This window comes from Myotis yumanensis, unplaced genomic scaffold (assembly GCF_028538775.1).
Source record: "Myotis yumanensis isolate MYYU_CA2020_CCGP unplaced genomic scaffold, mMyoYum1.0.hap1 SCAF_7, whole genome shotgun sequence".
NCBI classification, from domain to species: domain Eukaryota; kingdom Metazoa; phylum Chordata; class Mammalia; order Chiroptera; family Vespertilionidae; genus Myotis; species Myotis yumanensis.
The window spans coordinates 13,050,244-13,063,543 of NW_027223758.1; the positions used below are offsets into that span (position 1 = coordinate 13,050,244).

General features: G+C 49.5%; 1 protein-coding gene across 1 annotated transcript in view; it reads left to right on the plus strand.

The window, feature by feature from the left end:
* NINL (ninein like) overlaps positions 1–13,300 on the plus strand; it is a 108,174-nt gene that overhangs the window by 60,484 nt on the left and 34,390 nt on the right. The window contains exons 9-14 of the mRNA XM_070419797.1: positions 1,938–2,074; positions 2,712–2,852; positions 5,741–5,915; positions 7,033–7,143; positions 7,729–7,809; positions 12,979–13,108. Coding sequence (XP_070275898.1) covers positions 1,938–2,074; positions 2,712–2,852; positions 5,741–5,915; positions 7,033–7,143; positions 7,729–7,809; positions 12,979–13,108 — 775 coding nt within the window. The remainder of the gene's footprint in view (positions 1–1,937; positions 2,075–2,711; positions 2,853–5,740; positions 5,916–7,032; positions 7,144–7,728; positions 7,810–12,978; positions 13,109–13,300) is intronic.

Below are 13,300 nucleotides of genomic sequence, written 5' to 3' on the forward strand. Positions count from 1 at the left end.
TTAAGATAGTCTGCCTCACTCCTTGGGCCAAATCCTCCTGGGCCTAAACTCAGCCTTTGCCATGTCTGGCCAGCCAGCAACCTTGGGCAGAGTCCAGATGGCAAGGCCAGACCTGGACAGCTGGCCCTCAAAACTATTCTGAGAACTAGAGGCTGAGCCTAGATCACAGAAATTGCCCCCAGGAAGGGCAAAGAGGGAAGGGGCTCAGGGTTTGAAATTCTCCCTGAAGCCCTGTTCCTGAGTCCCCATATTTGGAGGTAGGCTGGCTGCCATGATAGTCTGACCGGTGGGGAGTCTCAGCCTTGCCTCTGACATTTCAGAATTTACTCTTTTTATTGCTTTCCTGTTATTAGAGCATATTTCCCCTTTTAAAACGTTTTCTTTTTGCCCTAACAGATTTGGCTCAGTGGATAGAGCATTGGCCTGCGGACTGAAGGGTCCCAGGTTCGATTCCAGTCAAGGGCATGTACCTTGGCTGTGGGCATATCCCCAGTGGGGAGTGTGCAGGAGGCAGCTGATGGATGTTTCTCTCTCATCAATGTTTCTAACTCTCTATCCCTCTCCCTTCCTCTCTGTAAAAAATCAATAAAATATATTTTTAAAAAAACCTTTTTCTTTTTAATTTATTTTACTGCTGAGAGTATTTCAGATGCCCCCCATTTCCCTCACTTTGCCCCACTCCACCCATCTCCCACCCCACCCCAGGCCTTTACCTGTCTATGGTCTGTGTCCATGGGCTATGACTACTCTGTGCTTCTAAATTCCTTCATCTTTTCACCCATCCCCCCCAACACCCCTCCCATCTGGCAGCTGGCAAAATGTTCTCTATATCTATGAGTCTGTTTTTGTTCTGCTTACTTTTTTTTGACTTTTATTTATTTTTTATTTTTATTTATTTATTTTTAAATATACTGTATTGATTTTTTACAGAGAGGAAGGGAGAGGGATAGAGAGTTAGAAACATCGATGAGAGAGAAACATCGATCAACTGCCTCCTGCATATCCCCCTACTGGGGATGTGCCCGCAACCAAGGTACATGCCCTTGACCGGAATCGAACCTGGGACCCATCAGTCCACAGGCTGACGCTCTGTCCACTGAGCCAAACCGGTTAGGGCTATTTTGACTTTTAGATTCAATTGCTGATAGATATGTATGTATTGCCATTTTATTATTCATGTTTTTAATTTTTATTTCTTTTCCTCCTCCTCATCCCCCTCCTCTTCAAGAAGACCCTTTAACATTTCATGTAATACCAGTTTGGTGGTGATAAACTCCTTTAGCTTTTTCTTGTCTGGGAAGCTCTTTATCTGACTTTCAATTCTAAATGATAGCTTTGCTGGGTAGAGTAATCTTGGTTGTAAGTCCTTGCTATTCATCACTTTGAATATTTCTTGCCACTCCTTCTGGCCTGCATAGGTTCTGTTGAGAAGGATGTCGGGTGGTGGTACACTTGGTGCTCCAGGCCCTTGTCAGGGTTCTTTTCCATCCCTCTGCTTGCTTCTTGGTGGTGTTGGCGTCAGCTCAGGCTTCTCCATGCATCTCCCCACACCCACAGGTCCTTACAGCATCTGACTTCACAGGGAAAAGGGCCTCTCCTCCATCCCCTGTCAATCCCCTTGAGTCCTCTGCTTGAGGCATGGCCCCCTTCTGTGTCAGTCACTCTGCCCAGAGAGGGAAACGCTGTCTGGCCTGGGTCACTCCCGCCGCTGATGCAGGGACCATGAAGGGGGCAGAACTGAGCATTGACAGGGTGGGGGAGAGTTGTATGGGTGGGGGAGAGGCATGTCCAAGAGGCAGAGACTTTGCTGAAGGAAAAGTGGCAGGTGCTGCCTATAGGACAGCATGGATCACGGCCTGGACTGTCCCTAAGACAGCCAGGAAATGTCTAGAGAAGCCACTAATCCTGTTCTGCCTGATGGGTTTTGCTGTTTCCAGAGCCTCGACTTTAGTGTGGATGAGAAGGTGAACCTTTTGGAGCTGACCTGGGCCCTTGAGAACGAGCTCATGATGATCCACGGTGCCACTCAGCAGGCGGCCTTGTCCTGCTACCGCCAGGAGCTGAGATTCTGCCAGTAAGAGACCACATGTGCTTGGGGTGGGCCTGGGAGTCAGGCTGGTCTGGTCTGGTGCCCGCAGTGGGACTGGGAAAAAACTGAGCCGTGAGAGCAGGACGAAGGCTCCCTGTCCTTCAGGTTTTGTCCACGTGTGTGGTTTCAGTGGGGCCTGAGGAGCCAGTGAACTGCTCAGTGGTTGCTGCTGAGGCTTTTGTGGCCACGGAATTTAAGGGGTACTGGCCTCTCCCACTTAGAAATCTTTGTCAAAGTCATCCCTTAGCCCCTTCTAGCAGTTCCACAGGGAAGGATTTGAACTTGACGCTCATCCTGCGTATGCTGGGGCTTTCGCAGCACAGAGGTGCAAACCCTCCAGTCAGTAGGTTGTGCTTCTGAGAACAGCCAGAGGGCACTTGGGTTTGGTGGCTGGAGAGGAAAAAGAAGAATTCTTTAAACATGGCCACCAAGTAACAGGCTAAGAATACATTCCACTTTAATTGGGATCAGCTTTGGATTCGCTGAGTATTTAATCCATTGGGGGTGGGATGGGAGGCTCTGTGCTCCTTCAGTGGGAGAAATTGTCACCAGAATAGTGAGTGCCAGGGGTGAATTGGGCCCAGACCACGTGTTCTATTAATGTTGTCTCTTTCCTGCGCAGGGGGCAAGTGGAGCAGATGGTGAGGGAACGAGACAAGGCAAGGCGAGATCTAGAGAAAGCGGAGAAGAGGAACCTGGAGTTTGTGAAGGAGATGGACGACTGCCACTCGGCCCTGGAGCAGCTTACAGAGAAGAAGATCAAGTAGGTTCTGCCAGTGGTGTCCGAGCCCAGAGCTGTAGCTCCTCGCAGCAGGGCAGCAGTTTCCCAGCCATAGCTGAGGGCATTTGTAGACAGAGGGCTGCCACCAGCCGAGGCTGTGGTCATGACCATGGCAGAGCCGCGGCCCTCTTGTTTCACCTGAGCCAGTAGGAATCTAGAAGACACACCTTTGGGGGTGCCTTTCCTTGAAAGAAGAGAGAGGGGTGCATTTAAAAAGTGGCCTGCCCTAGCCAGCTTGGCTCAGTGGATAGAGCGTCAGCCTGCAGACTGAAGGGTCCCAGGTTCGATTCCAGCCAAGGGCACATGCCTGGGTTGCGGGCTCGATGCCCAGTAGGGGGTGTGCAGGAGGCAGCCGATCAATGATTCTCTCTCATCATTGGTGTTTCTATCTCTCTCTCCCTCTCCCTTCCTCTCTGAAATCAATAAAGAAATATATATTTTTTTAAAAGTGGCCTTACCAGCCAATCAATGATTCTCTCATTATTGATGTTACTATCTCTCTCTCTTTCTGTTCCTCTCTGAAAAACAATAAAAATATATTTAGCCCAGCCGGCGTGGTTCTGTGGTTGTGCGTCAGCCTGGGAACCAGGAGGCTGCAGTTCGATTCCCGATCAGAGGGCACATACCTGGGTTGCAGGCTCTATCCCCAGTTTGGGGCGTGCAGGAGGCAGCCAATCTATGATACTCTCTCATCATTGATATTTCTATCTCTCCCTCTCCCGTACTCTCTGAAATAAAAAAATATATATTTAAAATGTTTTAATTAAAAAAATATTTTTAAAAATCTCAAAAAAATAAAATAAAAAGTGGCCCTGCTCTTTATGGCGGGGTGCATGGTGGAGGCATCTAGCTGTGCACGCCTGTGAGCTGCAGGGAAAAGTCCTCTCTGCTTCCCTCACTCTGCTCTGCTTCATTTATGGGGTCTGTCCCACTCAAGCCACGTGTTCTGTGTGTCTGTAATCGTGAGACAGATGGACATTTTGAGACAGGGCTAGTGGATGGCTTTGGAGCTTGTTGGCTCAGCAAGAAGGAGCCTGACATGGTGGAAGAAGCTCAGAGCTCAAAACCTGACTGTAGGCATTGCACTGGGCAGACCCCTGGTGAATGGTCTATACTACTTGTGGGGCTGGTAGCTAGACAGACGGTACAGTTCACTCGCCACAGTCACAAAACCAGTGTGGCCTGCGGTTTAAACCCCAGGTCCTCTCTCTTGGTCTTACGCTATTTCTGAGAGAGCATAGGCCCAGGCCTCCTTTATCCTGGGAGTGTCAGAAATGGACCCTTAAGCAAGAGGAGCCCTGAGGGGTAGAGAGCGCATCACTGTCCCAGGATGGGGTTGTCCAGTCCATGGACATCCTACGTCAGCTCACAAGGGCCCCACCAGCTCCCTCTACACAATTCATATACTCAGGGTTTGCTGGGACAGCCCTGGTTGCCCCTCCTAGAACTGCCACCTTTCCATATATCTCAGTCTGTGGGGGAGCGGCCTCAAATCCGCATCCACATGCTTCCTGTTTCCTGATTCCAAAGGCCTGGTTTCTCTTTGCCTTCCTGGGGTGGCTAGGGAAGGCCAAGTGCAGCAGGTTGAGATACTGGTCTGCTCACCAGTTGGAATCCTCACCTACCTCTGTGGGTGTTGAGAAGGCATATGTGAGAGATTGCATCAAGGGATGTGAGTGTGTGAGAGTATCGGTATGAGTGAGAGTGCATGGGTATGAGTAAGTGTGCAGGTGTGGAGGTGAGCACACACACCTGCATACTCACTTCCACCAGCTCCTGTACTCTTAACAGGATAATAGTAATTTTCAGGAAAGCTAAAAATTAAATATCCTTTCACCAAACTTTTAAAACTATTTCCAATCAAACTTGAGAAACTAAATAAATATGGTCTCCCTCACTATACCAGTAAAGTGGTGTCTGCAAGGCCGGGAGCCCCAGTGTGGAGAGATGGGCCATGGACATCTTGACTTCCGCCTAGACGCACTGGCCGCGGCCTTGCTGAGCCGCTCGGTGTGGAACATGTGCAGTGTTCATCACAAAGGAGAATGTGGTTAAGAAACAACTGGGTTTTGTTTCTGCTCTTGTCAACAGTCTCTGTTCAGCTGGTTCCCTTGCAATGTCTAGCCATAAGCTTCCCCATTTACCATTTCTTGCTGAGCAAGTTCCTATGGGTGAAACTAGAAAATTCAAACCGTTGATTCTTGTAGCTATAGATGTTTAACTTTGCTCCTCTGAGATATTATCCTTAGTTCCCTGACTTCGCAAAATAGGGTGTAAGGAACTAAAAGAATCTTGAAAGAAGCCAAGAGTGCAATAGCTAGCACATTTCCCCCCGTTTCTTGGTGCCTCTCCCAGCCTCCTAATGGCCCTTTTAACAAGATGCTGTCATCAGCCTCGTCACATATTTGGAAATCTCGGTATCTCACCTGAGCGTGTGCAGAACCTATTCAGCCACCCCGGTTGGTGACACTGAGACCTTAGGTTGCTGGCTGTTTGGGACACGGGAGGCGAGGGCCCACAGGGGCCTCAGGCTCTGCAGCAGCCCAGCTTCCACACAATGCTCTCTGTGCAGCACTGCCAGCTCTTTAGCCCCCAGTGTTGTTCCAGAAGAAAACTCCTTTTTAAACAACACATTCCAGCTCCCAGGAGGGGCGCCCACCGTCAGGCCCAGGTGTAGGATTGAAAGGAGGGCCCTGGCCTCACAGCACGTGTCGTCTAGCTGAGGAACAGTGACCCCATCTGTCAAGCAGGAACTATTGAGTCCAAGACCGTTGCCAAGTGCTCGTGAAGGGGAATTCCATGGAATGAAGAGGTCTTGTTGGCTGCAGAGGCAGGAAGCCCAGTGTGATGTGCTGTTGTGTGCCTTACAGACACCTGGAGCAGGAGTACAGAGAAAGGCTGAACCTCCTGCGGTCTGAGGTGGAGATGGAGCGTGAGCTATTCTGGGAGCAGGCCTGCAGGCAGAGAACCATGCTGGAGAGGGACCTGGAGCGCTTGCAGGCTGAGGAGGCCAGCCTCCGAGAGAAGCTGACCCTGGCTCTGAAGGTAGGTAGGCAGGGAGGGGTAGGAAACGGAGGAGGGGAAGGACGCCTCCACAGGTCACCCCACCCAGAAGGAAAAGACAGAAACGAGTTTACCTGCCGGTCCCTCTCCCACACCCCACATTTTCCTAGTCAAGGATTCAACACCTCCTGGAATTTTACATCTCTGTGGTAGGGGAATCCCTAGGATTTCAAACTGAGGAACGTTTGCCATGAAGATAGCACATTTCTCAGAGCAGAAAGGGGACCCTGGGTTTTGTTTCTGCTCTTGTCACCGGCTTCGCCAGCACTGGCACTGCCCCAGTGTGCTCTCTGGTCACTGGGGCAGCAGGACAGGTGGGGACCTGCAGGCCCCTTGCGCTGTTCTCTGGGTCTGTAGGCCAAGGTTAGGAAGGGCCAGCAGCCCTGGAGACCAGAGCACCTGTGAAGTCAGCAAACCCGTGTGTGCGGCCTGGGGCACAGGTGGTTTCGGGGCTTTGGTGAGTATCCCTCAACCCACAGCCGTCCTGCATTGGGTTCAGTGAGATGTCCCCTGCTCCTCCTGTGCTCCTGCCTTTCTCTTCCTCTCCCAACTCAGAGCCTGTGGGTTCTCTCCACACCTGCCTGCTTCCCTCAGGAGCAGAAGCCAGGCACCCAGGGGCCTCGACAGCAGCGAGCACAGGCCCTGCCTCCTCTGCCTGTCTGGGCTCTCCCCCGAGCTGGCCTCACCTCTCCTTACAGGCTGCCCGTGTCTGACTGCTGCCTTCCTCCCCTGTGGACCTCTGAGTGGTAGTGGTGCAGCTCCAAATCCCTCATTTAGATAACAGCTCCGAAGGGCCTGCCACTAGCCTTTTTTTGTGATACGCATGGCCTTCTGAGCACTTGGAATGGGAGGAGTAGAGGCCAAGGGAAGAGCAATGAGCATTGGTGAGGGCTTTGCAGGTCTGTCCCAGGGTAGCTCTGCATTGGCCCCTGCGACAGCCGCCTCTGCACATCAAGGCGTGAGTGCCAGGCACCACGAGGTCTCTTCCCTGGTTATGAGTGCTACTGGGAACAGGCCTCTCACTCAGAGGGAAGGGCAGACCTGCCCACAGCTCCCTCTTCCACCCAGAGCCTGGCAACCACTAGCCTGTGTCTTGTAGGAAAACAGCCGATTACAGAAGGAGATCATTGAAGTTGTGGAAAAACTTTCGGAATCAGAGAAGCTGGTCCTGAAACTGCAGACTGACCTGGAGTTTGTTTTGAAAGACAAGGCAAGTCCTTTTGCTGACTCTTAGTCTTGAGAGAGGAGCCTGGGGAGCTGGGTAAAAAGTATCAGGGTCTTGAAAAAGAATATCGAGGTGGCTGGGTTTAGTTTTTCCTGTTAAACTTCAGAGAGAAAATGAGCAAGGTGAATTTCCCTCTGTCCCGCGCGCCGCCCCCCCCGCCCCCTTCAGGCCAATGCAGGGCCTTGCATGTGGGCCTTTTAATGGCGAGACCAGGGCCAGCTGACACCATCGACCTCAGTGACAGGCTCTCAGTGATGAGAGACATGAAGGAGAGGGTAGAGTTTGGTGCCCACCACGAGGTCTCCCACCCACCAGGCCCTGTCCATCCCTGGGGAGTAGGTGGGGAGAGGAGTTGCTGCACTCCGGAAGGATCCAGGCCGGGGGTGTCCCCGGGGCCAAGGCCCGATCATCCTACTGCCCTGAGACCTTTTAAACAAGGGGAGGAGGGAAGGAGGAGGAAGGGACTGGAGGGTGTAACTGGAAGTGCTGAGCCTTAAGTAAAGAGCATGAGGGTGTGATAGCATGCCCTCTACCTTGTGTGTCATTCTCCTTTTCTGGTATGACCTTCAGCTGGAGCCACAGAGCACAGAACTCTTGGCCCAGGAAGAGCACTTCGAGGAGGTCCTGGAGGAGTACAAGCTCAAGTGCAGGGTATGTGCTCCCCTGGCCCCTTCACCGTCCTGAGCCTTAGCATGCCCTTTGTCTTGGACCAGGCTGTCGCTTTTGTCTTTTGTGCACTGGGCCGTCACACACTCCTGTCTCTCCCCGCCCCCCGCCCCCATAGCAGGGGTGGTTCTTTCTAAGAGCTTGAGCCTTCAGAGACCTCCTGTGCCATAAGCTGTGGTACCATCTCCCAGCTACTCCTGCAAAGAATGGGGTGCTGGAGCCCATGAGACAGGCTGGCCCTGCAAGTCATCAGGGTCTGTCTGGCTCAGACCTGGGTGGTGGTATGCAGGCTTCATCCCTCCACCTCCTGCCCGGGAGTGGCCTGGCATCCTTGGCAGGGCACACTCCTGGCGTCCACACGAAGTGGTCCAGCATGGGTGGCAGGAGCATCCTTCTCCTAGCAGAGCAGGAAGAGCCTCTGCTTTGGGCCTGCATTTGGCTGACAGGGTCCTCCAAGCCTCCTGTTCTGCTAGGAGGTGGAACAGGACTTACCTGCACAGCCCCTGTGTTTAGCCCCACATGGGCTGGCTAAGTCATTAGACCAGCACCAATTCCGAAGGCCCCTCTGTGTCTCCAGGCACCATGTAAAGCTTCATCGTGTTTTCTGTTGTTGAGTGTTTAGATTTCCTGGGCCAAACCTACCGATGTCAGTCCATTCAATTGGAGACACTGCAGTGCAGAGCAGGGCAGAGATGGTGAACAGTGTTAGTGGCGCTGACCCCATTACACTCTTAAAATGATCGAAGACCCCCCCAACAGATAAAACATATATATATGTACACACACACACACACACACACACACACACACACACACATAATTGATTTCAGAGAGGAAGGGAGAGGGAGAGATAGAAACATCAGTGATGAGAGAGAATCATGCCCCCTACTGGGGATTGGCTTGCAACCTGGGCATGTGCCCTGACCAGGAATCAAACAGTGACCTCCTGGTTCATAGGTTGATGCTCAACCAGTGAGCTACACTGGCCGGGCATAATTCACTTCTTAATGGTCTCTCTCCAAATTAAAGTAAAAACTGACTTTTGTTCCTGCTTCACATTGCTTTGGCAACACCAGAGGATAAAGGTGAGGCACGCTGTTCTGGAGTGTGATGTGATCTGCTGTTTCCTTCCCTGTGTTCTCACCTCCACTGCAAACCCTGAGTCCTGGGTGCCCTTTTGAGAATCCTGTGTGTGGTCAGCGGTGTCACCCGCTCCTGAACCAGATTGCTGTGTGGAGGGTCAGGGTTGTGGGGCTGTCACGCAGGTGGGAAGTGCCACACAACCGTCTGCTGGAATTGTAGGTCCATGCTGTGCCTTTTCCCTCCCTTTAAGCTTGTTGCAAAGACTTAGAACCTACAAGTCACCATTAATTCATCTTACTTCAGTGCAGCGATTTTCAACTTTTTTCATCTCATGGTACACATAAACTACTAAAATTCTGTGGCACACCAAAAAATATATTTTTGTCAATCTGACAAAAAAAATAGGTATAATTTTGATTCATTCACATCAGATAGCTATTGTGTTGGCTATTGTCATTTTTTTTTTATTGGATAGTCTAAAGGAAAAGAGGTCAGTGCCCCTGACTAAATAGTCAGGTAATTCATGTTTAAAAATTCTTGTGGCACCACGGTTGAAAATCGCTGCTTTAATTCACTGGATTTTTCTAACAAGTATAAACTCCGTCTTTCTGTAGCATGACTCTCTTACTCAAATAACTGCCACTCATTTCACATTTAGTTCTTGAGATTTTAATTTTTGAAACATCAGCAGAAATATTTTACATTTTAGTGCTAATCTGTGTAGAAATTTTCCCTCTAATTTTTTGCTATTTCAAACTAACATTTAGTGCATTAAAAAACTTTTTATTTGAAAATAATTCCTAATACATAAAATTACAAAAGTAAAAGTAATGCAGGGAATACAGATTACCCTTTGCCCAGATTCACCTGTTGTTTACCCTGCTTGCTCTGTCATTGTGTACTTGCTCACTGTGTGCATGTGTGTGTGTGTGTGTGTGTGTGTGTGTGTGAGCATGCATGCATCCTGATGTGAATGTATCTACATAGTTATTTTCTGAACATCTGAGGGTAAGTTATATGCATTATGGCCCTCCACCCCTAAACAGGTCAGTGTGCATTTCCTAAAAACAGGCTTAATCCTAAAACCTTGAAGTGGTGTGCAGTGCACTAGAGTTGATTGTTAAATGTTCAGGAATTTTGCTAGCTTCTTGTTAAACCTTTGATACTTGAAATAGGCTATGGTGGGATCATAGAAATGTGCAAAAGCAACAGATCTGGGATTTTCTTCCTGGAGAGCCAGCTTTCCAATGCACTGCAGAATGAGAATATTCCTAGTAACTGTTTAACATCCTTTAATCTGAAACAGTCTTAGTGTAGTCAGGCTGCTACAACAAAAATACCGTAGAATGGGGTGGGGGCCGGGCTTATAAATAACATAAATTTAGTTCCCACAGTTCTGGGGGGCTGGGAAGCCCAAAATCAAGTTGCAGACAGATTCGGTATCTGGTGAGAGTTCTCTTCCTGGTTGCAGATAGCTGGCTGTTTTCTCAGTGTCCTCACATGGCGGAAGGGTATGAAGGTGGTCTCTGGGGTCTCTTATAAGGCTCCATCCTCATGACCTAATCACTTCCCAAAGATCCCACCTCCAAATGCTATCACATAGGATGTTAGGGTTTAACATAGGAATTTGGAAAGACACATTCAGGCTATTGCACATTTCTTTGTCTTTGACATGGATATTATTGAAGAATACAATCCCCCCTCCCTTTTAATAGAAACTTTATCATTTTGTGTTTTTTCTTTCTTTTATTAAACATTTTTTTAAATTGATTTTAAAGAGAGAGGAAGGGAGAGGGGGAGAAATAGAAACATCAATGAAAGAGAATCATCAACATAGATCGGCTGACTCCTGCACATCCCCCAACAGGGGATCTAGCCCAAAACCCAGGCATGTGACCTGACCGGGGATCGAACCTGCATCCTCCTGGTGCACCGAGCCACACCGGCTGGGCTCATTTTGTGTTTTTCTGATACTTCCTTTGGATTAAGTTGAGGTTATACATTCTCAGCTGGACAGCATAGGTGATGTTGGTTTTGTTCTCTTGGTCAAGGCATTACCTGATTTTTCCACTGTATAATTACTGGTAGTAACTAGTAAGGAGCAGTGGGGAGGCACTTTAAGAACATGCAATATCCTATTATTCATCTATATTTTCCTTGGGTTTAGTATCCATTGATAATTCTTGCCCACTCCAGTCTTTACCATGATGATTGCAAATGACGATTTTCCAACTTCAGCACCCACTCCCCACATCTGTCAGTTGGCCCTTGGCATTCTACTCTAAGCCAGAGAAGTCTGACCTTCCTTCCTTCCTTCCTTCCTTCCTTCCTTCCTTCCTTCCTTCCTTCTTCCCTCCCTCCCTCCCTCCCTCCCTTCCTTCCTCTCTTTCTTTCTGTCAATCTATCTATCTATCTAGATATCTATTGGCTTGGACTCATGAATTCCCATTTCCCCCCAGTAGATTGTGATTCATTGCTATGTCTAATTATTTTGGAGCTCAAATTGTGTAAGATTTGGCCAATGGGAGTGTTTTCTAGCTTGCAGCCACGTCCTTGAGACATGTCTCCATCATTTGTTTTGTTTTATTGTTTAGTTCTATACTTTCTAGCATCATAAGGTGCTGCAGACTCCTCTTGTACTTTACCTACACTTGCCCTGGACCAGTCACTTCTCCACGGCGTCCTTGTTTCTTATACGAGGTATCACAGACCTAGATCTGGGTGCTTGGTGTGCTGGCAGAGGGGATGGGGTCTCTGCCTCTTGGCTGAGGACATTAAAGTCAGTCTCCAGAAGTACAGGTAACCTTGAACCTTCCCTGATGTGTATCACCTGGTCTTTTCAAAGTCACTGCTTGGGGTTTCCTTTTATTTTCTAACCAGGACATTTGTTAGCAAGGAAACCATGCCTTCCCTTGTTGTCAAATCCCCTTTCTATTTAACTATCATTTTAGCTTTTTTTTTTTTTTAAATATATTTTATTGACTTTTTACAGAGAGGAAGGGAGAGGGATAGAGAGCCAGAAACATCGATGAGAGAGAAACATCGATCAGCTGCCTCCTGCACATCTCCCACTGGGGATGTGCTCGCAACCCAGGTACATGCCCTTGACCGGAATCGAACCTGGGACCCTTCAGTCCGCAGGCCGACGCTCTATCCACTGAGCCAAACCGGTTAGGGCCATTTTAGCTTTTTTTGTGTTTTTTTTTTGTTTTTTTTCTCTGTCAGCCTCAGTTCTCTTGGCAAGGCTGCCTTTGGTAAAAGGGAGTGTAAAATGTTAGTCAGATCCTCCTTAGAGATTATTTGCAGTTAAATGTTTTCGCTGTTGTCTTGAGTGGACACCATAATGGAGTAGCATGTCCTTGGTCAGAAATCCCAAATGCAGATTTTTTTTCTGTATTTCCACATACTGAATGTTTGTGTTCCCCTAAATTCATATGTTGAACCCTATTCCCCCACCGTGATGGTGTTAGGAGGTGGGGTCTTTGGGAGGTTGTGAGGGTAAGCCCAGAGAAGGGGATTAGTGCTTTAATAAAAGGGACTCATCACTTCTAGCCTCCAAAACCCTGAGAGCTTGCCCAGCCAAAGTGCCTCAGTTGGCTGAGTGTCATCCTGTGCACCAAAAGGTTGCCAGTTCGATTCCCGGTCAGGGCACATACGTGGGGTGCAGGTCTGATCGGCAGTCTGGGCATGTACAGAAGGCAATCAATCGATGTTTTTTTCTCACATAACTCTCTCTCTCTCTCTCTTTCTCTATCTCTTTAAGCATGTCCTCAGGTAAGGATTAAAAAGGATGCCAAAACACTGAGAGAGAAATTTCTGTTGTTTTTAAGCCCCTAATGTGGTATTTTTGTTATAGCATCCCAAGTGGATGGAGACATGCACCAACCCCTCACACCCACCTTTGCCTGTCTGTGGGCAGGTCTTCAGCCCCCACCCCCCACCCCCAAAATGTGTGGCTTACTTAGGCCCAGCTGGTTGCTCCAGGCACTGGGCTTAGCTGTTCCCTGGGTGGCCCAGTCTCCATGCCGGTGGTCACAGTATCTGGAAGAGGTGTCTGGCTCTGCCCCACAGGACCTGCAGGACAGCAACGACGAGCTGCAGGCTGCAGTGGAGGGTCTGCGGGCACAGTTGCCCCAGAGTTGGCGCGGCCAGCCCCATGCACAGCCAAATGGACGTCTGCTCTCTCGACATGGCCGAGCAGGTAGGAGCCGAGTCGTGGGAGGTGGCAGTGATGTGCTCCTGCTGGGGATGGTGGGGGCAATGGGCTTCTACCTACCTCTACTGCACAGGCCGCCTTTGGTTCCAGGGAGCACAGTGCTGGGCAGGCCAGCTTCACAGCACATCAGGCCCAGCCCAGCCTCCAGATGGTCACGTGCCCCTCCGACTGCCGCAT